The sequence below is a fragment of the Phoca vitulina genome, unplaced genomic scaffold, assembly GCF_004348235.1.
Source record: "Phoca vitulina isolate PV1807 unplaced genomic scaffold, GSC_HSeal_1.0 scaffold35, whole genome shotgun sequence".
Classification (NCBI taxonomy): Eukaryota; Metazoa; Chordata; class Mammalia; order Carnivora; family Phocidae; genus Phoca; species Phoca vitulina.
In genome coordinates this window covers 5,968,356-5,995,204 of record NW_022589738.1, presented here as the reverse complement: position 1 = coordinate 5,995,204, position 26,849 = coordinate 5,968,356, and the positions used below count along the sequence as shown (strand labels likewise).

The 26,849-nt window shown below is 38.7% G+C and overlaps 1 protein-coding gene across 13 annotated transcripts in view; it reads left to right on the top strand.

Moving 5' to 3' along the window:
* DMD (dystrophin) overlaps positions 1-26,849 on the top strand; it is a 2,446,616-nt gene that overhangs the window by 1,296,812 nt on the left and 1,122,955 nt on the right. For all 13 annotated transcript variants that reach the window (XM_032426633.1, XM_032426634.1, XM_032426635.1 and 10 more), the window contains one exon: positions 24,908-25,080. In XM_032426633.1, coding sequence (XP_032282524.1) covers positions 24,908-25,080 — 173 coding nt within the window. The remainder of the gene's footprint in view (positions 1-24,907; positions 25,081-26,849) is intronic.

The window sequence follows — 26,849 nt, the reverse complement described above, 5'->3', positions numbered from 1 at the left end:
TCAGTGATCAGGCACTCTTTTTTTTTTAATATTTTATTTATTTATTTGACAGAGAGAGACACAGCAAGAGAGGGAACACAAGCAGGGGGAGTGGGAGAGGGAGAAGCAGGCTTCCCGCCAAGCAGGGAGCCCGATGTGGGGCTTGATCCCAGGACCCTGGGATCCTGACCTGAGCCGAAGGCAGACGCTTAACCGACTGAGCCACCCAGGCGCCCCAGTCAGGCACTCTTAATAACTTACCTATATTAACTAATTTAATCCTCACCACAACTCTGTGAAATATTTAAATTAATTTTCCACATTTTAAGATGAAGAAACTGAAGAACTATAAAGTAACTTGACAAAGTTGACACAACTAATATTGATGGAGCAAGGATTTGAAGTCAAGCAAAGTAGCTCCAGGATCTGAGCTATAAACCACTATACTAAACTACCTCTCACAAAGTTTTTTCTACAGCACTATGTTGAGCATAGCAAAGGTGACTTTGGGCAAAACACAGTAGAATACTGAGGTGTGTCATGCCCAGTTTATAGGAAAAATATTCTGGGTTCTAATTCTCAATGAATCCATGAAAGTTTGAGAAGATTCCATAAAAGGAAGGAAGGAAGGACAGAATTAGGATAGAAGGAAGAAGGAAAGAGGGAAAGAAAAGGAAGAAAGAAGTCGGACATGCATCATTTTGATTCTCTCATCTAAACTGATGATTGTACAGATGCTCTGACTGAAGTAGATAATTTTTTTTTATATTTTTGGAAGGCAAGAGAGTGACAAGAAGTGTGGACATATGAACAAATCTCACAGATGTTGACAGGACACTTGGGCCCAATGCAGAGTTTAGATAGGATCCAGAAGTAGAAGCAGCTGTTCAACCTCAGCAGCACTGGAAAGAGCTTGCTGTAAGCTTAAAAAGCCAAAGACTATAAATCAAAGTCATTCAGTCTTCTTTGATTGGGTCGGCTTTTGTGTAGGGCCCTCAAGACCTAAAAGAAATTGTTAGGACAGGCTGCTTAGAGGGGTGCCTGGGTGGCTTTCCCTCTACTCTTACCCTGCTTCCCCCTCTGCTCTTACCCCTACTTGATAATTTATTTTAAGAGGCCCTCTTAAATAAATAAATTTCTCTCTCTCTCTCAAATAAATAAATAAAATCCTTTTAAAAAAAGTACAGGCTGCTAATTTAACGAGTGAGGTTTTATTTATTCAAACATATTTATTAAGCTCTTACTATGTACCTGGCATCACTAAGTGCTTAAAAAACAGTGAGCAAAATCAATGGGCCCCTCCCTCATACAGTTTTCATTATAGCAGTGGGAGACAGAATATAAGCAAACAAACAAATAATCAGTATATTTAAATATGATAGTTAATATTAAAAAAGATAAAAAGAAAACACAGAGTTGGGTAAGGGGTATAAAACTACCAAAGGGGCAGGAGTAGGTGGAATGGCAAGAGGTGGGATTGCAATTTTAAATAGGGTGGACATTAGAACAAAGATTTGAAGAGGCTAAGGGAGTCAGCCTGGCACTCAGCCTTAGTGTCTGGACATAGCAAATAGTCAGTGCAGAGGCCCACATGTTGGGAGTGTGCCTAACTTGATCAGTGAACAGTAGGAAGGCCAGTGTGGCTAGAGGAGAATAGGCCAGAGGAGGGTGGTAGGACATCAGATCAAAGAGGCTATGGGGTCCAGACTGTGGAAGGCCTGGTGGGCCATTGTAAAGACTCCCTTTCACTCTGAGTGAGATAGGAGCATTGTAGGCTTTTGAGGAGATGAATGATATCATCTGATTTATATTTTAAAAGGATTACATTGGTTGAGGGGCGCCTGGGTGGCTCAGTCGGTTGACCATCCGGCTCTTGGTTTTGGCTCAAGTCATGATCTCAGGGTTGTGGGATTGAGCCCCACATCAAGCTCTGTGCTCAGCGGGGAGTCTGCTTGAGATTTTCTCCCTCTCCCTCTCTTTGCCTCTGCCCCTCCCTACTCACCTCTCTCTAAAATAAATAAATAAATCTTTAAAAAAAAAAAGGATTACACTGAGTAATAGAGTAGAACTGTAGGGGATCAAGAGTAAAAGCAAGGAGGGCAGTTGGAGAAGAGACACTGGTGGCCTGGGCAAGGGTGGTAAGGAGAGATTTTCAGATTCTGGTAATGTTTTCCAAGTGGAGATAGCAGATTCATTTCTGTATCCACACAGAAACTTGAGCATGGATGTATGAAGACCTATTCTTAGCAGATTTGGGGCTCAGGAGAATTTAGGTGTCCTGTGAATTTGGCAGAGGACTCCTTGAGGGATGTAAGATTTCTTCTCATTGATATTTACACTTTGTCCCGGGTGCCTTGAAGGAGGGGCAAAAGGACTGACGATGAGATCTTATCAGCCTGATCAAGATCTTTCTCCTTTGGAATCTATTTTATCATTTAAGCACAAATTGAATAATGCCAGTCATTTGAGTGAGGACAAAGCTAATGTCACGAGCAAACTGGTTTTCTAGTCTGGTATTAGGGGAATCAAATAATAGAAAAAGATACCTCATGTACAAATCTGAATAAAATATTTGAAGGAATATAAAAAAAATGTTTCTGTGCACCTTGTACTACAGGGGCATGCTAGAGAAAGGGTTAGATTTTTCCCCAATTTAATAATATTCGAACAAGAGGAATTAATACTTATTCTAAATTAAGTAATCATTGGAGTGTATAAAATGTCAAAGCAAAATTTGATTATCAATGCTTTTTGACTTCTACTTAAATTTAATGTATCACCACATTGTAAAAACTGATCTTTTGGACTACGTATAACATTTTGAGGAATGTAATCATTTAGTGATTTCTCTGAGGAAAATCACGTTTTTCAGCTACCACATTTATTCAGTTACAAATATAATTCCTTTCTTCCACTGCTTTTATGATTGGGGATTTATTTGTTCAATTTGCTATTTATATTTGTGAATTACTTTACAAATATTAATCTTTTCACTGTGATTTAAATCCTACTTAAGTCATTTCTATAGTACTTAATTTTTCATTCCTCTAATGATGAAGCGATTATAGGTATTTACTGCATTGTAGCCATGCCCAGTTCATATTTATCTGTGTTTTGGTACAGTTTTCTTTTATATTTTATACATGTGTCTCTTTTATAGGAAATTATTCATTCTTTTTTCCCCGCAAGTATTTCATCAGGCCCAGCAGTTGTCCTACTTTGACTTCCTTGCTGCAAAGTACTCCCATCTTTGCTAAAATGTACTTTAAGAACCCACTCCTGCTTCATTTCTCTCAGCAAGACTATTTTGATAATCCCCATCCTATACATTCTTGAAGTCAGAAACTTTCACATCAAAACGTACAATTCATAAGGCTGGTAGAAATTCTGAGGTTGCAATTAAGGTGTGGGGATGTTTTCCTTCTATTTATGACTCATTCAGGCTGTACTTTGACCAGTTAAGATTGTCGTTTTTTGATCTATGATATATAATTACTGATTTGTTATTTATGCAAGGACCATGCATCATCCTATGGAGAATGTTTTGGCCAAAATATATAGTTGTATTTACGAAGTGTTTTTCACATGTGGACCATAAACCGTGCAGAAAAAATCAAAAGGGCAACTTACCATAAAGCCACTAAAAATAACTTTAAAATTTTTCTTTAGAAGCTCAGAAAAATCTAATTAATAAGTACTTTAATGCCTTTTGATTGAACACTCTTCCCAATTTGATATGTCATTAATGTAGTGCCTGGTAGCTAGATGGGACATAAAGAGGATACGAATTAGATTTATATAGGGTGTTGCCTTCATCTGTCAGATAAAGACAAATTTCAGAGAGTGAAAATGAACTGGAGTTTGGGTCTTTGGCACGCCAGTTTCTCTTTTTCAATTTTAAGATAGATCTACTCCCCAACGGCTGCTGTCACAACAGCTACTAATGGGTTTCTCTAATCTTTTTTTCTTAGAAATGGAAGTTGTGTGCTCTTCTGTTAACCAAGTTACAAACGGTCTCAGGGCATTTTTGTTAGCTAAAACTGCTTAAAGCTATTATTTTCCCCTTCCCAAAATGTGGAAACAATAGTGCAGGGTTTTATAAATCTAAAAACACATACACATGCATTTAAGTGTATGTATACCCATTTAACTGCAGTGCTACATTGATTGAGATGGTGATACTGAGTCAGCACCAGCAAAAGATACAGTTTTCACCACTTGCAATGGTTTGCAAATGAGCCAGCTGCTCCTTCTGGCCTGTTCCCTGTGGTGACCACCAAAGATCATATGCACAACCACTAGGCAGAAAAAACGGTATTTTCTTGTTGTTCACCACTGTATCTATGACTCCTAGAATAGTACCAAGCACTTAATAGGCGCTCAACGTGCATCTGTTGAATGAATGAACCGTAGTCTCATAAATCCAGTTATGGATTCCATGATCAAAGAGGACAGAGTAATGTTAATCTATCAGTACCAGGCCTGAAAAGAGAAACAAAATTAGCCTCTTGTACATTATATTTTTACACATTGAGTTAAATCATCCAGACATAGGTGAGTTCTAACAATCTATGCATGTATACTATCATGGAGACATTTACTCTACCTAGGTTTGTACGTACTGAATTTTAAGCCAATCATTTATGAAAATGTGTGGCAGGAAATCCACAAGTAATTGAAATATTAGAAATATTTTGCATCACTGAGCTTGCATTATATGGTTATGACAGGCAGTAGGCTACAGAGGTTGGTAAAGCACTGGATTTGAACATAAAAGACATAAATTTGGATGCCAAATCTGACTCTTTCTGGTTGTGTCCTTGAGCAAATCACATAAGCTTCAGTATTTTTAACTTTGAAATTAGATTAATGATAATACCTGTCCCAGCCTTTTCAGCAGTACGATTGTGAAGGTAAAGTGAAAGCATGTGGGATTATATGGAAAAATTCTTGTAAAAATGTGTAATTACATATGTGTCACAATTTGCAAAACCCATATTACTTCATCACATATCCAAAATCTTAAAAATTACTATAAATTAAATTTTCATGTAAATAATCTTAAACAAATGATCTTTTAAAAAGTAGTATACCATATACAATTGCATATTTGTATGTAGAAAACTTTAAATAAAATGTTGACAACAGGATAAAATATACATAAAGTTATTTCCGGATTTGGAAAATAGGCTAAAGGTTAAAAAAAGTTTAATATCAAAGAGAATGCACATAGGTAAAAAACATTTGTTTTTGACAGAAATTTCTTTTAGAGACTCTTATTTACTCTCAATCATTTTCCTTTAGTATATTTCCAATGCTAAGTATTACTTACTTGGGGATAAAATTTTCATTCTTCTATTAATTTTAGGTGCTAAATAAATAACTCACTGTTTTAGATTTTTCTTAAGGATGTGAAACATTGAGATCATTCCAATTTTCTATGCGCTATGGCTTTTATCAAGAATAGGATAGGGGGGGCGGAGCAAGATGGCGGAGGAGTAGGAGACCTGGATTTCCTCTCCTCTCAGGAATTCAGCTGGATAGGGATCAAACCATTCTGAACACCTACAAACTCAACAGGAGATCAAAGAAAAGAAGAGCAACAACTCTCTGAACAGAAAAGCGACCACTTTTTGGAAGGTAGGACGTGCGGAGAAGTGAATCCGAGGTGATATTCGGGAGGATAGACGGCGGGGGAGGGGCCTCCGACGGCCGCTTCTGGCAAGTGATAGAGCCACGGAGCACAAAATCGGAACTTTTAAAAGTCTGCTCCGCTGAGGGACGTCACTCTGGTGGCGAAGTGGGTGGTGGAACCCTCGCGGGACAGTGTGGTCTCAGGACCCTCGGGGTCACAGAAAGACCGGGGGTGCCTGAGTGCGGCAGAGCTCCCAAGTATCGGAGCAGGGAAGCCGGCTGCAGAGACGGAGCCCAGGCGCGGGCTCTCAGCTCGGGGCTGCTATAAACCGTGATCCGCGGCACAGTCGGGCCACAGCTCCTCCAGCAGGGACCCAACAAGCGGCAGATCCGGGGAGACTCACCTTCTTCCCCCGGGAGGAGAGGTGCGGGAGCGCACCGCGGGGATCTGCTGGGTTTGGAGACTCCACCCGGGGTCGGGTGCCAGATAGAAAGGCGCGGTCACAGGCCAGGTGAGCGCGGAGTGCGGCTGGAGACCGGGGAGACGGGAGTGACTGACTGCTTTTCTCTGGGGGCTTGCTGAGGAGCGGGACCCCGAGTTCTCGGCTCCGCCGGGGCGGAGACTGGGAGGCTGCCATTTTCACTCTCCGCCTCCAAAGCTGTACGGAAAGCTTGCAGGGAACAAAAGCTCCGGAGAGCAAACCCGAGCAGATTACTTAGCCTGGACCAGCAAGGGCGGGGCAATTTTGCCTCCGGCAAAGACATTTGGGAACCACGGCAACAGGCCCCTCCCCCAGAAGATCAGCAAGAACAGCCAGCCAAGACCAAGTTTACCGATCAATGAGAACGGCAGAAATCCAGCGCTAGGGGAACACTGCACATAGAATTCATGGCTTTTTTACCATGATTCTTTAGTCTTTCAAAGTTAATTATTTTTTTTAACTGTCTTTTTTTCTTTTTTCCTTTTTTCTTTTTTTTTGAATTTTTCTTTTTCCCTTTTTCAACCAACATCTTATCAATCCCTTTTTTAAAAAAAAAACATTTTTATTTTTCATTTTTAAAGTCATATTCTATCCCTTCATAGTAGTTACCCGTATTTTTGGCATATATATATAAGTTGTTCTCTCTTTAAAATCTTGAGATAGTTTCTTCTAACAGATCAAAATATACTCTAAATCTATAGTGTATGGTTTTTTTCTACTCCCCTGCCTGATCACATTCTCCCCCTTTTTTCTTTCTTTCTTTTTTTTTTAATCCTCTTCTTTCTTTTTTCAAACAACTTATCAAATCCTTTTTTAAAATTTTTTATAATTTCCATCTTTACAGTCATATTCCATCCCTTCATCATATCAACCCTTATTTTTGTACATATATAAGTTTTTCTTTCTTTAAAATTTTGGGAGGGACTTTCTTTTAACAGACCAAAATACACCCAAAATCTAGTGTGTGGCACTGATCTATAATCCAGCCTGATCATATTTGATCACATTCTGTTTTTGTTTTGTTTTGTTTTGTTCTGCTTTTGTTTGTTTTTATCTTTATCTTTTTCTTTTTTCTTTTTTTCTTTCCTTTTCTTTTTTCTCTCTTTCCCTTTCTTTTCCCACTGCTTCAGGTCTTTTCTGATTTGTTTAGACTATATTTTCTGGGGACGTTGTTACCCTGCTAGCATTTTGTTCTCTCATTAATCTATTCTCCTCTGCACAAAATGACAAGACGGAAAAAATCACCTCAACAAAAAGAACAAGAGGTAGTACCGACTGCCAGGGACCTACTCAATACGGACATTAGTACGATGTCAGATCTAGAGTTCAGAATCATCACTTTAAAGATACTAGCTGGGCTTGAAAAAAACATGGAAGTTATTAGAGAAACCCTAACTGGAGAAGTAAAAGAACTAAAATCGAACCAAGTAGAAATCAAAAAGGCTATTAATGAGGTGCAATCAAATATGGGGGCACTAACTGCTAGGATAAATGAGGCAGAAGAAAGAATCAGTGAGATAGAAGACCAAATGATGGAAAATAAAGAAGCTGAGAAAAAGAGAGATAAACAACTACTGGATCACGAGGGCAGAATTCGAGAAATAAACGATACCATAAGACGAAACAACATTAGAATAATTGGGATCCCAGAAGAAGAAGAAAGAGAGAGAGGTGCAGAAGGTATAATGGAGCAAATTATAGCAGAGAACTTCCCTAATTTGGGGAAGGAAACAGGCATCAAAATCCAGGAGGCACAGAGAACCCCTCTCAAAATCAATAAAAATAGGTCAACACCCCGACATCTAATAGTAAAACTTACGAGTCTCAGAGACAAAGAGAAAATCCTGAAAGCAGCTCGGGAGAAGAGATCTGTAACCTACAATGGTAGAAACATTAGATTGGCAACAGACTTATCCACAGAGACCTGGCAGGCCAGAAAGGACTGGCAGGACATATTCAGAGCACTAAATGAGAAAAATATGCAGCCAAGAATACTATATCCAGCTAGGCTGTCATTGAAAATTGAAGGAGAGATAAAAAGCTTCCAGGACAAACAAAAACTAAAGGAATTTGCAAACACGAAACCAGCCCTACAACAAATATTGAAAGGGGTCCTCTAAGCAAAGAGAGAGCCTAAAAGCAACATAGACCAGAAAGGAACACAAACAATATACAGTAACAGTCACTTTACAGGCAATACAATGGCACTGAACTCCTATCTTTCAATAGTTACCCTGAATGTAAATGGGCTAAATGCCCCAATCAAAAGACACAGGCTATCAGATTGGATTAAAAAACAAGACCCATCGATATGCTGTCTGCAAGAGACTCATTTTAGACCCAAAGACACCCCCAGATTGAAAGTGAGGGGGTGGAAAACCATTTACCATGCTAATGGACACCAAAAGAAAGCTGGGGTGGCAATCCTTATATCAGACAAATTAGATTTTAAACCAAAGACTGTAATAAGAGATGAGGAAGGACACTATATCATACTTAAAGGGTCTATCCAACAAGAAGATCTAACAATTGTAAATATCTATGCCCCTAACATGGGAGCAGCCAATTATATAAGGCAATTAATAACAAAAGCAAAGAAACACATCGACAACAATACAATAATAGTGGGGGACTTTAACACCCCCCTCACTGAAATGGACAGATCATCTAAGCAAAAGATCAACAAGGAAATAAAGACTTTAAATGACACACTGGACCAAATGGACTTCACAGACATATTCAGAACATTCCATCCCAAAGCAACGGAATACACATTCTTCTCTAGTGCCCATGGAACATTCTCCAGAATAGATCACATCCTAGGTCATAAATCAGGTCTCAACCGGTACCAGAAGATTGGGATCATCCCCTGCCTATTTTCAGACCACAATGCTTTGAAACTAGAACTCAATCACAAGAGGAAAGTCGGAAAGAACTCAAATACATGGAGGCTAAAGAGCATCCTACTGAAGAATGAATGGGTCAACCAGGAAATTAAAGAAGAATTAAAAAAATTCATGGAAACCAATGAAAATGAAAACACAACTATTCAAAATCTTTGGGATACAGCAAAGGCAGTCCTAAGAGGAAAGTATATAGCAATACAAGCCTTTCTCAAGAAACAAGAAAGGTCTCAAGTACACAACCTAACCCTACACCTAAAGGAGCTGGAGAAAGAACAGCAAATAAAGCCTAAACCCAGCAGGAGAAGAGAAATAATAAAGATCAGAGCAGAAATCAATGAAATAGAAACCAAAAGAACAGTAGAACAGATCAACGAAACTAGGAGCTGGTTCTTTGAAAGAATTAACAAGATTGATAAGCCCCTGGCCAGACTTATCAAAAAGAAAAGAGAAATGACCCAAATCAACAAAATCATGAATGAAAGAGGAGAAATCACAACCAACACCAAGGAAATACAAACAATTATAAGAACATATTATGAGCAACTCTATGCCAACAAATTAGATAACCTGGAAGTAATGGATGATTTCCTAGAGATGTATCAACTACCAAAACTGAACCAGGAAGAAATAGAACACCTGAACAGACCTATAACCACTAAGGAAATAGAAGCAGTCATCAAAAATCTCCCAAAACACAAAAGCCCAGGGCCAGATGGCTTCCCAGGGGAATTCTACCAAACATTTAAAGAAGAATTAATACCTATCCTTCTGAAACTGTTCCAAAAAATAGAAATGGAAGGAAAACTTCCAAACTCATTTTATGAGGCCAGCATTACCTTGATCCCCAAACCAGACAAAGACCCCATCAAAAAGGAGAATTACAGACCAATATCCCTGATGAACATGGATGCAAAAATTCTCACCAAAATACTAGCCAATAGGATCCAACAGTACATTAAAAGGATTATTCACCACGACCAAGTGGGATTTATCCCTGGGCTGCAAGGTTGGTTCAACATCCGCAAATCAATCAACGTGATACAATACATTAACAAAAGAAAAAACAAGAATCACATGATCCTCTCAATAGATGCAGAAAAAGCATTTGACAAAGTACAGCATCCTTTCTTGATCAAAACTCTTCAGAGTATAGGGATAGAGGGTACATACCTCAATATCATAAAAGCCATCTATGAAAAACCTACAGCGAATATCATTCTCAATGGGGAAAAACTGAGAGCTTTCCCCCTAAGGTCAGGAACGCGGCAGGGATGTCCACTATCACCACTGCTATTCAACATAGTATTGGAAGTCCTAGCCACAGCAATCAGACAACAAAAAGAAATCAAAGGCATCCAAATTGGCAAGGAAGAAGTCAAACTCTCACTCTTTGCAGATGATATGATACTTTATGTGGAAAATCCCAAAGACTCCACCCCAAAACTGCTAGAACTCATACAGGAATTCAGTCAAGTGGCAGGATATAAAATCAATGCACAGAAGTCAGTGGCATTCCTATACACCAACAACAAGTCAGAAGAAAGAGAAATTAAGGAGTCGATCCCATTTACAATTGCACCCAAAACCATAAGATACCTAGGAATAAATCTAACCAAAGAGGCAAAGGATCTGTACTCAGAAAACTATAAAATACTCATGAAAGAAATTGAGGAAGACACAAAGAAATGGAAAAACGTTCCATGCTCATGGATTGGAAGAACAAATATTGTGAAGATGTCAATCCTACCTAGAGCAATCTACACATTCAATGCAATCCCCATCAAAATACCATCCACTTTCTTCAAAGAAATGGAACAAATAATCCTAAAATTTGTATGGAACCAGAAAAGACCCCGCATAGCCAGAGGAATGTTGAAAAAGAAAAGCAAAGCTGGCGGCATCACAATTCCAGACTTCCAGCTCTACTACAAAGCTGTCATCATCAAGACAGTATGGTACTGGCACAAAAACAGGCACATAGATCAATGGAACAGAATAGAGAGCCCAGAAATGGACCCTCAACTCTATGGTCAACTAATCTTCGACAAAGCAGGAAAGAATGTCCAATGGAAAAAAGACAGTCTCTTCAACAAATGGTGTTGGGAAAATTGGACAGCCACATGCAGAAGAATGAAACTGGACCATTTCCTTACACCACACACAAAAATAGACTCCAAATGGTTGAAAGACCTCAATGTGAGACAGGAGTCCATCAAAATCCTAAAGGAGAACACAGGCAGCAACCTCTTCGACCTCAGCCGCAGCAACTTCTTCCTAGAAACATCGCCAAAGGCAAGGGAAGCAAGGGCAAAAATGAACTATTGGGACTTCATCAAGATAAAAAGCTTTTGCAAAGCAAAGGAAACAGTCAACAAAACCAAAAGACAACTGACAGAATGGGAGAAGATATTTGCAAATGACATATCAGATAAAGGGCTAGTATCCAAAATCTATAAAGAACTCATCAAACTCAACACCAAAAGAACAAAGAATCCAATCAAGAAATGGGCATAAGACATGAACAGACATTTCTCCAAAGAAGACATCCAAATGGCCAACAGACACATGAAAAAGTGTTCAATATCGCTCGGCATCAGGGAAATCCAAATCAAAACCTCAATGAGATACCACCTCACACCAGTCAGAATGGCTAAAATTAACAAGTCAGGAAATGACAGATGTTGGCGGGGATGCGGAGAAAGGGGAACCCTCCTACACTGTTGGTGGGAATGCAAGCTGGTGCAGCCACTCTGGAAAACAGTATGGAGGTTCCTCAAAAAGTTGAAAATAGAGCTACCATATGATCCAACAATTGCACTACTGGGTATTTACCCCAAAGATACAAAAGTAGGGACCCGAAAGGCTACGTGCACCCCGATGTTTATAGCAGCAATGTCCACAATAGCCAAACTGTGGAAAGAGCCAAGATGTCCATCAACAGATGAATGGATAAAGAAGATGTGGTATATATATACAATGGAATATTATGCAGCCATCAAAAGGAATAAGATCTTGCCATTTGCAACGACGTGGATGGAACTGGAGGGTATTATGCTGAGCGAAATAAGTCAAACAGAGAAAGACATGTATCATATGACCTCACTGATATGAGGAATTCTTAATCTCAGGAAACAAACTGAGGGTTGCTGGAGTGGGGGGTGGGGTGGGAGGGATGGGGTGACTGGGTGATGGACACTGGGGAGGGTATGTGTTCTGGTAAGCGCTGTGAATTGTGCAGGACTGTTGAATCTCAGATCTGTACCTCTGAAACAAATAATGCAATATATGTTAAGAAAGAAAAAAAGAAGAAGAAGAATGTAGCAGGAGGGGAAGAATGAAGGGGGGGAAATCGGAGGGGGAGAAGAACCATGAGAGACGATGGACTCTGAAAAACAAACTGAGGGTTCTAGAGGGGAGGGGGTTGGGAGGATGGGTTAGCCTGGTGATGGGTATTGAGGAGGGCACGTTCTGCATGGAGCACTGGGTGTTATGCACAAACAATGAATCATGGAACACTATATCTAAAACTAATGATGTAATGTATGGGGATTAACATAACAATAAAAAAAATTAAAAAAAAAAAAAAAAGAATAGGATACTGTTTTTTAGTTTGTTTTGTTGTTTTGTTTTGAGTTTTGTTTTCCAGTGAAATATGTTGAATTCATTTTTTCCCTACTCTTTTTCAGTAATTTAAAATCCATTGTTCAAATTTCAGAACTCTGACTTTTTAACTACTTAAAAGCATTGAAGTTGTAGTTCTAATTGAAGAATGTTTTAATCAGTAGTGTTTTTCTTTTTTCTTTGGGTTCTGAGATTTATTTTGGTTATTATATGTTTTTTTTTTCCTTTTGCCACTTAGAAAAGCTAGTCTGTATTCATTTTCCTGCTTAAATTGGTAATCATAGCATGTTAATACTATAATAGCATTCAATTGAGCCTTATGAATTGACATTATGTAGATCAAAATGTTCAAATATTGGCAATTGTGTATAGTTCAGTCTAATTCAGTGACTTTTATCCAAGTCTGCTTATTTCTAAATCCTAATGCATACTGTTAAACATTCAGAGAAAAAAAGCAAATACTTTGTATTGTAAATTACATATAATTAATGGATACCAGTTACTACCAATTTCCAAGTTTAATTTGCCAAACATTAGACAAAAGATTATAGAATGTTCTCATCATTAGGGATCTCTGTGGGGCTTTCAAGAAGGTAAAGAAATGAAGTAGAATGTTAGGATCCTCCTTCTATATCATGTTTTGTTTTGTTGTTCTTAAATTTAAGTGTTTAGGTTTAGCTCAGAACAATTATATGAAACAGTGGTTTTGCTTTTCTATCTCCCATCTAAAACACTGTGATGTTTGTTGCATGTTCTCCTAACATCAACAGCATTGATCATTTATCAGATGGGCAAAGTGTTACCAAATAGGTTTCCTATTTTTCCAAAATAGTGTATTGTCATTTTATTAATTTATACAGATTTAATTATATCTTATATAGCAGCTATCTATGTACTTGATTGATTACTCAAACTGGATTTTCAGTGCTTTATCAAAATAATAAGATGTTCTTTGTGGCCTATGTATACAGGATAAAAGAGTATAAAGTGAATAGAGGAAAGAAAAACATCCCGCCGACATTTTGTAATCCTATTCCTCAGTGGTAATCATTTCTTTTAGGTTTCCCTGGATTGCTATATTGCCTTAGAATTTTTCTCCACAAAACCTACCTGCCCCTCCTCAGCTCAGTTACACGAGACATAAAAGCATGCCCTGGTTCTAAAAAAATTGGAAATATAGAATGCCATATGTCTCATTTTGAAGAGAAATAGCATTTGCTCCTTTACAACTCTCCTTCGCTATGTTCAAGAGCTGATTTTTTCTATCAAGACTTTCAATAAAGTGATTTAGACAATGTGCACAACTCAACACACAATGTACCTATCGCAAAATGACTTGTGAAATTGTTTCCAGTTTAGTTGGTGCTGATGGACTAGAATCGTTGTCTTTGAGGAATACGTGGGGCAGTGAAGTGCAGTTTTACATTTTTCCTTTTGTTCTTATTGATGCTCTATGGTATCTGAGAAACTTGGGCAGATATAATTCCGAATGAAGGACTTAGGTATCTGAGGTACTGTGAGAAAAGCATGGAGAACCTTAGACAGGAAATGCAGATGGACTGCTATTCTGCTATTTACTCTAACAGCTAAATAACCAGTAAAAGTAAAATAGAATAAACAGGGAAATAACTGAAGATCTTACAACATCTGTTGGGACCTGAATGCCTATCTGCAATGGTTCAAGAACAGTGTAACAAATCTTAAGGTTCAGTGATTCCATTCAAATTGGATTTTCATAAGCAAGTTAAGATTCAGAGCTTTGACTCCACTCCTCAGTTCAATTCAACAAATATTTATTAAGGCCCAAGTACTGTGTTTAAAAGAGAAATAGAAGACTTGATCCCTGCACTCTGGTAATTTGTAACATTAATTGGATACACGTATCATAGTGATACAAACAAGTTAGGAAGTAATAAAAGTAGGAAAGACATAATATAGGCAAAATATAGTATAAGGCATAAGTGTAACCAAATTCAGGAAGAGAAGAAAGCAATGTAGAAAGCTGAAACTGAGAATAATTTTTACAGAGGAGAAAGCCTTTGAATATCTGTGCTTTGGATTTAATTGGAATTTGGACAGTACTAATAGCTACCAGTTGTTTATTATGTCCCAGGACATGTTTTAAATTCTTTGCTTGTGGTAACTCAAATGGTCATCACAAACAACCCTATGAAAGAAGCACTCTTATGCCCGTATTCAGAATTATCCAAGCTGGAGATGGTGGTTTGGATCGGAGTGGTGGCAGGGTCAAATTTTGGATACATTCTGAAAGCATAGCTCATAGGATTTGATGGCCACTTGCATGCAGGTTGGTCAAGGGAGGATTCAAGGATAACAGTAAGAATTTTGTCATGAACAACTGGGAGAATGGAGCTGCCATTTAACTATATGATGTAGAAAATTACAGAAGGATCAGGTTAGGCTGCAAGGTTTGGTATAAGTTCAGTTGTGATATGTTAAGCTTAAGATGTTTATTAGATATCCTCATAAATATCAAAGAGATAGTTGGATATATGTAAGTCAGAGTTTAGGAGAGGATCTTGATTAGAGATATACATATGGGAATAATTAGGGGCAATTTGTTATTTCTTCTTCACACTTGCTCACAAAAGGTGTCTTTTCCTCTGTTCTTTTCCCAGCCCTCTTTCCTTCTAATGCCACTTCTGTGGACAATCTCAGCCACTCCCACGACCTAAATATTGGTTTGACACAAATGGATCTTACTGGTGGAGGTGGGAAATGGCATAAGCAAGATGCCAACATAGTATCATAGACCCGCTGCTGATAGTGCCCAACAGAGGGGTCATCCGGCAGATGAAGGGACTCAGCCATTTAATGACTGAATCTGCTTAAGGCCACAGCAAAGTGTTTGTGAACTAACAGAAATAGGACGACTTTGTCTTTCTGGCTCACTGTTATATCCCCAGTACATAGAATATGTCTGGCACATGGTAGGTTTTCAATAGTTATTTGTTGAGTTAATGAATAGGATGGGGGTATACAGAGAAGTAAAGAGAAAGCTGGGGCATAGCAGAATGAGGTAAGACTAGGGAGGCCAGGGCTGGGTGATGAGGGCTGTGCTTAACAGTACTGACTGCTGCAGGGGAGGGAGAAGTTGCAGTGAGGAAGCTATTGGTGAACCAATAAATACAAATTTCTTTCAGGAAGTAAATATGGAAAAAAATGTGAATTTTAGGTGTTTATAGCTATCTGCTCACATGAGTCACTTTGAGGAATGAAGACTGAAGAATCACTGGAAAGCAATTTTAGATGGATGGATGGATGGATGGATGGAGGGGGGGAGAGAGAGAGAGAGAGAGATTTAAAATGAAGTTCAAAATACTTGAAACCAGAATATCATTATATGGAAGTCACTTTTAGGGGAAAGTGCCCTAAACAATCAATTTCATATTTTTCATATTATCTTATATGTTTCTAGCTCTGAAACCGTACTGTTTTAATTTTAAGGTAGCTTCTTCCCCCCCTTATAGAAACATTTTTACTAAGGCAACACTGGTGAAATTTGAAGCAAATATTAAATAATTTCTGAATATGTTATTACAAACTTTAAAGTAGAAGACACAATTTCAGATTAATGTTTGTATATACATATACAATCAACATATTTTAAATTCTACCTTGTTAAGAGTTTTAAACTCGTGAAGGTGTGTTTGAGGTTACTCCTTGGTATAAATAGGACTAAAGATGCCTGTAAATTATAGGCATCCTTATTTTTAAATTCTGTGCTGAAGTTTAAGCAAGTGCTGAATTGAATTTTATATTTTGTATGTGTGAGATGCCCACTTATTTCCATGACCACAGAGAAAACAAAACAGAAATGATACTGTTTTAAATACTAGAGATCATACTGGCACTCTTCATCATATTTTTGAGACAAACAACTTAGTGGCGGGTAAGAAACAACATTCAAAGTCCAATAACTTTTTTAAAGTTTATTCTCATCTTGTTTACAATAAGTTCAGTTTATCAAATACCACCATCCCCTCCTCCAGCCCTGTTCAATTTCCGCAGTATCGACGTTGACATTCGTACAAATAGGTTTACCGTTTAGGTGGATAAAGGCACGCTCTGCAATGAAACATTCTGACAACAAGGGAGTAGTTGCTGCTTTACATTAAATAGAAGAAAAACTGAGCAGCAGAAATTTGTCCCTTATGATAGAGAAGAGAGCATAGAGAAGAGTTACTTGAGACTTTTATCTCAACCTGATTAATTGGCAAAAAGGTCCCCTGTTTGGGTCCCTAGATCAATGGTCTGTAGTGTCTAGTTTCTCTTTTTAGCCCATTGAAGTACTTATTACCCAGGACTTGAATAAATAAAGTACTTTTAGGTTCAAATTGTTTGTGTTATGAATCCCTTTTAAAAGCCAGTTCTCTCTAAAGGGAGACTCATGTTTTTAAATATCATTTATCTCCAAGTTCAGGCTTTTCCTGTCTGTGTTATCAAGGGACTCTTATTTAAATCACCAGCTTTTCAACTAGAAATCTGACTTATAACAGTGCATAATCTTCTTTTTTTAAATTTTATTTATTTATTTGAGAGAGAGAGACAGAGATAATGAGCACGAGCAGGGAGGAGAGGGAGAAGCTGGCTTCCCGCTGAGCAGGGAGCCCGACTCGGGGCTCGGTCCCAGAACCCCGGGATCATGACCTGAGCTGAAGGCAGATGCTTAACCAGCTGAGCCACCCAGGCGCCCCAGTTCATAATCTTCTGTTTTTCCTGATTTTACATAGCTGGACTTCATCTTCCAGTTGTGAAAGTTACTTTGCTATCTAATTTTTCTCTATTAGCAGTGTATAAGTAAGGGTCTTATTTAACTGACTTGATTCCATGAAGCTGAGTTGCAAGGATGCTATTTTAAAATATTAAGGACTAGCAATTCTGTATGTAATGCTGGTAATGTACAAATGCCTTCCAGAAATTAAAGTTTCCTTTCGCAGGGATAGTGACTAACACACATCTTACCCAACTGACAGCACGGCGAGGTCAAGTCAGAGGGGCATGTCAAAATTAAGAGAAAAATTGACTAAAAAGTGGCTACTTCGTGATTTTGCCATCATATTTTCAGGTAATAGAAGGAACTATTCAGGGATAGAAATGAAAATAATATATTCTATAGTGATCCTAGGGATTTTTCTATCACCATAGCAACTACAGGGACTATGGTTTCATTTTTAGAGGGTCAGAAACTATAAAGATCACTTATTTCTAGACAAACTAGAATAGTAAAAAGCTATAAAAGATCTCATCTCTGGCCTTAAACTATGGAAACTGCTACAGAATTTTCTTTGGTGCATATACCATTTTTCTGTGTGCAGTGCCTCAGGGACAAGAGCATGTGTAGGGACTTTAAAAAGGATTTCCTGGACTCCAGCCAATTTTGACAACATTGTCTGAGAATACACCAAGGAGCTATTATCTAGATATCCAGGGAGTGTGACATCCCCTGCCCCAGTTTTTGCTTTTTGCTTTTCTCATTTAAGATAGAAAGTTTTCCTGCCTTTGCAGCATGCTGCCCAGCATTGCTGAAACTGTTCATAACTGGATTCTGAGCAATTCTACCACTTTCTAGAGGACTGGGAGCTCTCCAGAGATTTGGCTTAAAATCAGGAAGTTTTGCAAGCTCAAATCCTCAGAGGGAGAATAGATTTATCTATTGTGTGTGTGTGTGTCCGCGTGCGCATACACATGTCCCACATCAAAGCCATAAACAGATTACTTTTATTCTGGTGGGAAAGATCCTCCTTCCCTTCTCTTAAATTTTATCCCCCTTGGAGATCACAGCTATTTATTTTAAGTGGGTGGGCTCCCAATGTACAGGCAAATGTGGCCGGTTGCCTCACTGTAAATTTAAGTAATCAGCCTGTCTGTCACCTGGCTTTTGGTATCAAATGCAGGGATTGTCAGAGTTCTGGATCATTGCCCTTAGGCTGGCAGCCACACTAAAATGGAGTCTCCACGACTTACATCATCAGGAGTTGAGCCAGAGCAAGTAGTGATGAAATCAGGCAGCCCAGGTCAATCGAGTTCACAGAAACAGCAAAGAAGTCACCTTGGCACCTGTTCTTAGCACCTGACCTCATCAAGCTAGCAGGATAGCTCTAACCATTCTACCCAAGGCTGCAGGCTCAGAGCTCTCAGAAGATAGTAATGGAATTTTGCCAGGTGAATAAAAGAAAAGAAAGCATGTAAGATGAATGTTTGACTACAGTGACTTCCAGGGCATCGATAACATATACCAGATCCATTCTGTCTTTTTAAAATTTCTGTTGCATTATCGGTTTTGTTTTTATTAGTAGTAAACCTTTCCTCAATAATGAAGTGTTTTTTTTTTTTTTTTTAAAGATTTTATTTATTTATTTGACAGAGAGAGTTAGCGAGAGCAGGAACACAAGCGGGGGAGTGGGAGAGGGAGAAGCAGGCTTCCCGCCGAGCAGGGAGCCTGATGCGGGGCTCGATCCCAGGACCCTGAGATCATGACCTGAGCCGAAGGCAGACGCTTAATGACTGAGCCACCCAGGCGCCCCAATAATGAAGTGTTTTGTGTCAAATAAAGTGAACTGCAGTGTAGTACTAAGCCATTTTCAATTTTGTAGTGAAAGAGGATGACAGTGGAAGACTGTCTGCTCTGTCCAGATTTATATTTTCACACTTTGAAGATGGTGGAATTGCTCCAGATAAGATCACCAGTGACCTCCTGAATTGTCAAGTTTCCTTTTCACTCCTGTTCCCAGCTGCACTTGGCTTGTTGGAAGCTCCCTCCCTCCTTCCTGATGCTCTTCCTTCTCTTGGTTTTGAAATACTTTACTCTTCTGGCTCTCCTCTTAGGTCTGATGACAATTACTCTTCAGGCATATTCATCTCCTTCCTCGGCTGTTCCTTTCCATGGAGGCTCATCCTTAGCCAACCTTTCTTCTCACTCTTTTATTCTAACAAAGTTCTCTGAGCAATTTGACCATCTCTTGTGCAATTAAATGACATCTAGGGGTGTTATTCCAGTGACTAGCAATTCTGTATGTAATGCTGGTAAAACATAATTTTAACCTTCTTTCCTCCAGATAAATAATCTCATAGTTTATTTCTATGTTGGTATGCCCGCCTTCCGCTCACATGTTAATACATGACCTGTCAGATAAGTATTCTTACCACAGACTTCAACTGAGTTGCTTAAAAAAAAAAAAAAAAAAAATGAAGCCTCCCTATTGTAAGGTGTACACAAACTTGAAGAGAACACCTTGGAATTTTAGAAACAATCTCCTTCCCTCCCTCTCTCTGTCTCTTTCTCTGTCTCTCTCTCTTTCTCTCTCTGAAATTCATTCATATCACCCATAACCATTGTGTTTACCTGGTCTTTTCCAGGGAACACAGCTGCTTTTTTTTAGGGTCCTAACAGAAGCACTGACTTTTACCCCTTACAACTGATATTCTCTATATCCTCACTTGCTTCTATAGCTTTGTCCTCCACCAAGTCAGGTCTTCATGCACCACAGCCACGAAGTCTTAGAATGAGGCAGGAAAACCTCCTAAGATCTACCCAAAACCTCTTTCCTGATGCCCTATGTGACTTTTAGAGTTTGCTTGAGACTGCCTCCTGGAAAGCTGTAGGCTCAGCAGTAGCCCTTCACTATCTGGCCTAGTCTCCATCTCATACATGGTTAAAATCCTCCCCAGTTTTGTCTGAAAGTAGGAAAAAATATTCCTTTTATTGGTACTTATTAAGGTTTTATATTTATATTTATTCTGACAGGAAACCCAAGATGTATGGATCAGAGAACACATCATTAATTACTCAAGAGCATCTTAGCACCAGTGCACATGCCCCAAACCCCCATGGGACAATGCAGTGAGAGCTGCGTATTTATCTGTGTATGCGGGGCTTGCAGTAAGGGAGGGAGTCCCCAAATTTATGGATAACAGAACTTATGCAAGGCAGCTGGCATGTCTGACAGAAAAAGTGAGACAGAAACAGAGACCTTTGCTCTAGGGGGTGAACAGATCCTCTCCAGAGAGAGGGAAGGGTCTAGGTCTCTTATCCTCAGACTGTAAATTGGCACATAAGCAAATAGATCTGGGAAAAGTGTTTCCAGGTCTTTCCGGTGCATTGCACTAGTCTGAACACTTAAGGTATGTTTGCTATTCAGTCATCCTTTAACCCAGATGCCAGTGCTCTTTGCTCAGAAAGCTCAGACCATGCAGAAATATGAAAAGAGGAGCACCTGGGTGGCTTAGACGGTTAAGCGTCTGATCTGGATTTTGGCCCAGGTCATGATCTCAGGGTCGTGAGATCCAGCCCTACATTGGGCTCCACGCTGTGCATGGAGTCTAGTTAAGATTCTCTTTCTCCCTCTCCCTCTGCCCCTACCTTCCCCCAACTTGCATGTGCGCACTCTCTCTCTCTCTCTCTAAAAAAGAGAGAGAGAGAGAGAGAGAGAGGAAGAGAGCAAAGGAAAAGAAATGTGAAAAGATGTATGGCCCAACAGTAGTCGCCATCTCTTTTCTCTTTGCAAAATCTGATGCCAGCTGCCTATTGGATATCTACAGTCTGGTGCTCCAAAGGCTTCTCAATATGATCATATGCAAAACTGAACTCATCACTTACACACACACAGAACCTGTTTATCTATCTGAAATCCTTTTACTCAGTGACACCACTATTCATCCAGGTGCCCAGGCCAGAAACCTGGGAGTAATTTGAGTCTTTCCTCTTCTTCACTCAATGCACAATCACTGAGTTCTGCCAAGTTTTCTTCCTAACCAACTTTCTCAGTCCAACTCAGATATGAATACCAACTGGATACTTAATTACATTGATGGTTTTGTTTTTAATTTTGTAGGTGGGATAATGGTATTATGTGTACTTTCCTTGAAAAGCATTCATATATATTGGAAACAGGCTGAAGTAGTCATGGATAAAATATTATATCAGTTTGTTTCAAAATAATCAGTTTAAGGAGGTGAATGTGTGGGAGTATAATGAAACAAGGTTGCCCATGGCTTTATAAGAATTGGAACTGGACAGTAAGTTCAAGGGGGCTATGTGTACTCCTTTCTTGCTTTTGTATGTATTTGAAATTTTCCATCACAATTACTATATGAATCATGGTTTCCCATTGGCTACTGACTTACATTCAGAATCTCTAAAGCACGTTATTAAACATCTCTAGCCTCTGTTTCCTGACCCATCTTCTCCTAACCCTCTACATTTCCAAAAAGTCAGCCAAATATGACTGCTCATCTTCCGTATCTTTGCATATGTGTTACCTAGTAAGCATAATGCCCTTCCCACTTTACTCAGCTATGTACACTCCAAATTGCACTTCTTTCATGAGCTCTTTCCTCAATGTGTGACCAAATATGGTATATGATTCATTCCTTCTTTGAACTTCCAGAAAAGAATAGACTTAGAATGCTCATCAAATTCTTTCTTGTCATCTAGCTGGGGCTTCTACACTATTATTTCTCCAAACCACACCCTCTCTAACTACCACAGTAAGGTCCATTTCAAACTTCTTATAAACAAGCAAATAAAACTGTGCTTCACCTACCTTTGCTTCCTTTTTATTGATCCTGGTACATGGAAGAACTCAATAAATGTTTGCTCAGTTGACTTGTCTATAACAATCCAGATGAGCAAAATAACCAAATTCATACTAGTAAGATTAGCCAAATATATACTTTTTAGCATTTTTTTGAAAATCAATATTATTAAAGATGTGTATTACATAAGAAACTTGTGGTTTGTGATTTTTTCCCTTAAATATAATATAGATAAAAATTTTGGAATTATAGGATACAGTAGTTTATTCATTTACTCAGCAAAATGCATTGAGTAACCTACCATGTGCCAGGCATAGGTTTAAGTTCTGAAAACCCAATAGAGAGTAAGACAGATAACATTCCCTGTACTTATAGGGTCTAGTCTAGTAGTGTAGAGAGACTGGTAGATATATAATTTAATGTTAGTCATAAATGTCATGAAGAAAAATGAAGAATACAGGGAATACAGAATGGTTAGGGCTGCTATTTAAACTAGAGGGGTAGAGAAGGCTCTTCTTAGATAAGAAAGAAGTGAGGGAACTAGTCATATAAATGTCTTGGAGTGAAAGAATATTTTTGGCAGAGAGAACAGGAAGTACAGAAGAAACCTGGAAGCAAGAGAATGCTTGGCATTATTGAGGAACACAAAAAGGTTAATGAGGCTGAAACATTCTGGACTCAGAGGAGACTAAGAAAAGATAAGATCAGAATGGTAGACAACATACAACCAACATACAACCAAGTCATTTAGAACTTTGTAGGCCATAGTAAAGATGATGGGCTTGATGAGGAGCCATTGGAGGATTTTGAACAGAGTAGAAATATGACCTGATTTATGTTTTGAAAAAATCTTTTTGGCTCTTGTATGGAGAATTGACTAGGAGAGGGGTAAGACTGGAAGCAGGGGGATCATTTAGGTAGCCATTGCAATAATCCAGATGAGATATAATGATGGAATGTATCAAAGCTATAGCAAGGGAGGTAATGAGAAGTGGTCAAATTCTGGACTTGTTCTGGAAGTAGAGCCAACAGCATTGTCTAACAACTTGAATACTTCAAAAAGAAAGGTAAAGGGTGACTCTAAAGTTGTCAGCCTGAATAACTATTATTTGATATGCCGTTTACTGAAATGGGAAAAACCACTGGAAGAGAGCGATAAGGGGATGCAGTTCAGAATTTGGTTGGGGTCATATTAAGTTTGAGATGCCCATGGGACATCCAAGTGTCAAGAAAGCAGTTGAATTTGTGAATCTGGTTTGCGAGTTGAGGTTAGGGCTGGAAATATAAGTTTGGGAATCATCACTGTATAGACAGTATTTGGAGTCATGGGACCAAATAGGGAGTATGGAGAGAGAAGGAAAAAAGTGTCAAAACTAAGCTAGAGCACTCCAGTACTAAGAGATCAGTCCGAGGAGGATTCAGTAAAGACTGAGGGAGCAGTGGACAAGAAGGTGGAAAAAAAAAAAAAACAGAAGAGTTCAGGATACAGAAGCCAAATGAAGATAGAGTTTTAAGATGGAGAGAGTCATCAGCCATATTGAGATGAGGACTGTGAATTATCCAATGAATCTGAACATATTGAAATCACTGGGATTCAGGGATGATGATTTTAATAAGTCAGTAATTAAGAATTGCTGGACTGATCAACAATAGCCAAATTATGGAACCAGCCCAAATGTCCATCGACTGATGAATGGATAAAGAAGAGGTGATACACAGACACACATACACACACACACACACACACACACACACACACAATGTAATACTACTCAGCTACAAAAAATAATGAAGTCTTGCCATTTGCAATGATGTGGATGGAGCTAGAGGGTATTATGCTAAGTGAAATAAGTCAGAGAAAGACAGATACCATATTTTACTCATATGGAAGAAACAAACATGGGGAAAGAAAAAAAGAGGAAGGCAAACCATTTCTGAATCTCAGGAAAGAAACTGAGGGTTGCTGGAATGCTGGGGGGTGGGAGGGATGGGGTGGCTGGGTGATAGACATTGGGGAGGGTATGTGCTATGGTGAGCACTGTGAATTGTGTAAGACTGTTGAATCACAGACCTGTACCTCTGAGACAAATAATACATTATATGTTAAAAAAAGAAAAGAAGAAGATAGCAGGAAGGGAAAAATGAAGGGGTGGGGAATCGGAGGGGGAGACGAACCATGAGAGACTATGGACTCTGAGAAACAAACTGAGGGTTCTAGAGGGGAGGGGGGTGGGGGGATGGGTTAGCCTGGTGATGGGTATTACAGAGGGCACGTACTGAATGGAGCACTGGGTATTATACGCAAACAATGAATCATGGATCACTACATCAAAAACTAATGATGTAATGTATGGTGATTAACATAACAATAAAATAAAATAAAAAAGAGAGACTCAACTATAGGGAACAAACTGAGGGTTGTTGGAAGGGAGGTAGGTCGGGGGTGAGCTAAAGGTGGGTCGGGGGTGATGGGGGATTAAAGAGGGCACTTGCTGTGGTGAGCACTGAGTGTTACATGCAACTGATGAATCTCTAAATTCTACTCTTAAAGCAAATATTACATAATATGTTAACTAACTAGAATTTAAATAACTTGAAATATTAAAAAAAAAAGAATTGTAAGGCTATTTCTTATTTCTGAGGTTTATAAATTTCCTTTTTTTTTTTTTTCTCTTTCCATAGACAGCTGATTCATTTCTGATGTATTTCAAATTTTCTATATTACAGAACATAAAAGACAGCTTGCAACAAATCTCAGGTCGGATTGACATCATTCACAAAAAGAAGACAGCAGCATTGCACAGTGCCACCCCTGCAGAAAGGGCAAAACTCCAGGAAGCTCTCTCACAGCTCGATGTCCAATGGGAAAGAGTTAACAAAATGTACAAGGACCGACAAGGGTAGGTAACACTTTTATTTTCCTAAATTACTATACCTGTTTTCAGAGAACCATGGAGTTCATTTCAGTGTTCTCTGGAAAGGTAGGGAGGAAGAAAGGGAGAAGTATTACTATCATTGGAAAAAGGTAAGTGGAGTGAGAACAAATAATGGTGAACAGACTAATGAGCTGAATTCTAGAAATTATTCTGTACTGGGGTTAGCATTATGCTGGAGCACTATATTACCTTCTAAAATTTCACATAATGCCAAATAGGTTTTGTCATTTAATTGAGGTGGCTTAAATAACTGTACAGTATAAAATGTGTATCTTTGGTCAAATCTGTGCCCTATATATTTATAGCAGATTGATAATTAGATTAATATGTTTGAAATATAAGCTATCAGCGAAAAGTTGATTTTCACTTACTGCTTCTATTATTTTGAAGGTGATACATAACATTTTGCAGTCCCCCTACTCTTTTTTGCTATGAGGAATTTGTTAAGTTGATTTAAAATAATTTTTCAGGGTTTGCCTTATTTAACATTTATAGCTTGTGACCACGTTTTCAAAAAGTCACATATATTCTTTAGCCTCACATCACAAAAGGTAGAATATTGTTTTATTTTCCTATTTTAGGTTAAAAGTAATGGAGTTCTAATTATTTAAAACAATTTGTTTTAAAGACTGTAGTCTCACCATACAGTACATCATTAGTTTTTGAGGTAGTGTTCCATGATTCATTGTTTGCGTATAATACCAGTGCTCCATGCAATACATGCCCTCCTTAATACCCATCACCGGGGTAACTCATCCCCCACCCCCCTCCCCCCTAAAACCCTCAGTTTGTTTCTCAGAGTCCATAGTCTCTCATGGTTCATTTCTCCCTCTGATTCCCTCCCCTTCATTTTTCCCTTCCTTCTTCCAATGTCCTCCATGCTATTCCTTATGTTCCACAAATAAGTGAAACCATATGATAATTGACTTTCTCTGCTTGACTTATTTCACTTAGCATAATTTAAAAAAATAAAAAATAAAGATTGTAGTCTCAAGACAGTGTTCTTTGTTATTCTCAAAGAAAATAAAATCATTTTTAATAATTACGGGGAACCTCCCTCTTAACTCTGTCCATTTCTAAATATCCTTACTTCTATTTTAGTTCTTTATTTACTATAGTAGGTTTCTAAACGGATACGTATAGCAGAAATCTCCATTAATTCTAATGATCATCCGCATTTTGTTCCCAATTATCTTTCATCCAGAGTTGTTTTTCTAAAGTGTAAGAACTTCAGTACCATTATCTCATTCTCCTTAGAATTAACTCCAGATTCCTTAATTGGGCATATAAGGCCTTCACATGACATTTGTTCTTTTGTTCAGCCTCATGGCTTATCAGTCCCTGGCTGTCCTACAACCTCTCCAAACTCTGTTCTACCAAAATACCTTTGAGCCAGTAAGAATGGCTATATTGGTATTTTTCTCATACATGATTCATCTATGGCCGGCTATTAGTCAGCTATTACCATAATACGGTGGTATGAAGCTGTACTCCAGAACCCAGTGACTTAAAACAACAAGCATTTATTTTCATGGTCATGGGTCTTTAAGTTGTCTGTGGTTTGGCTGACCGAGGCTGGGCTTAACTGGGCAGCTATTTCAAGCTGTGGGTTAGCTGAGTAGGCTCCGGGATATGTGTCAGGTTAAGGTCGGCTACATTTATCTTTTTCCTGAGCTTAAAATGCAGGGTCCGTGCCATTGTCTTCTCATGACAGATCACCAGAGCGTGGACGA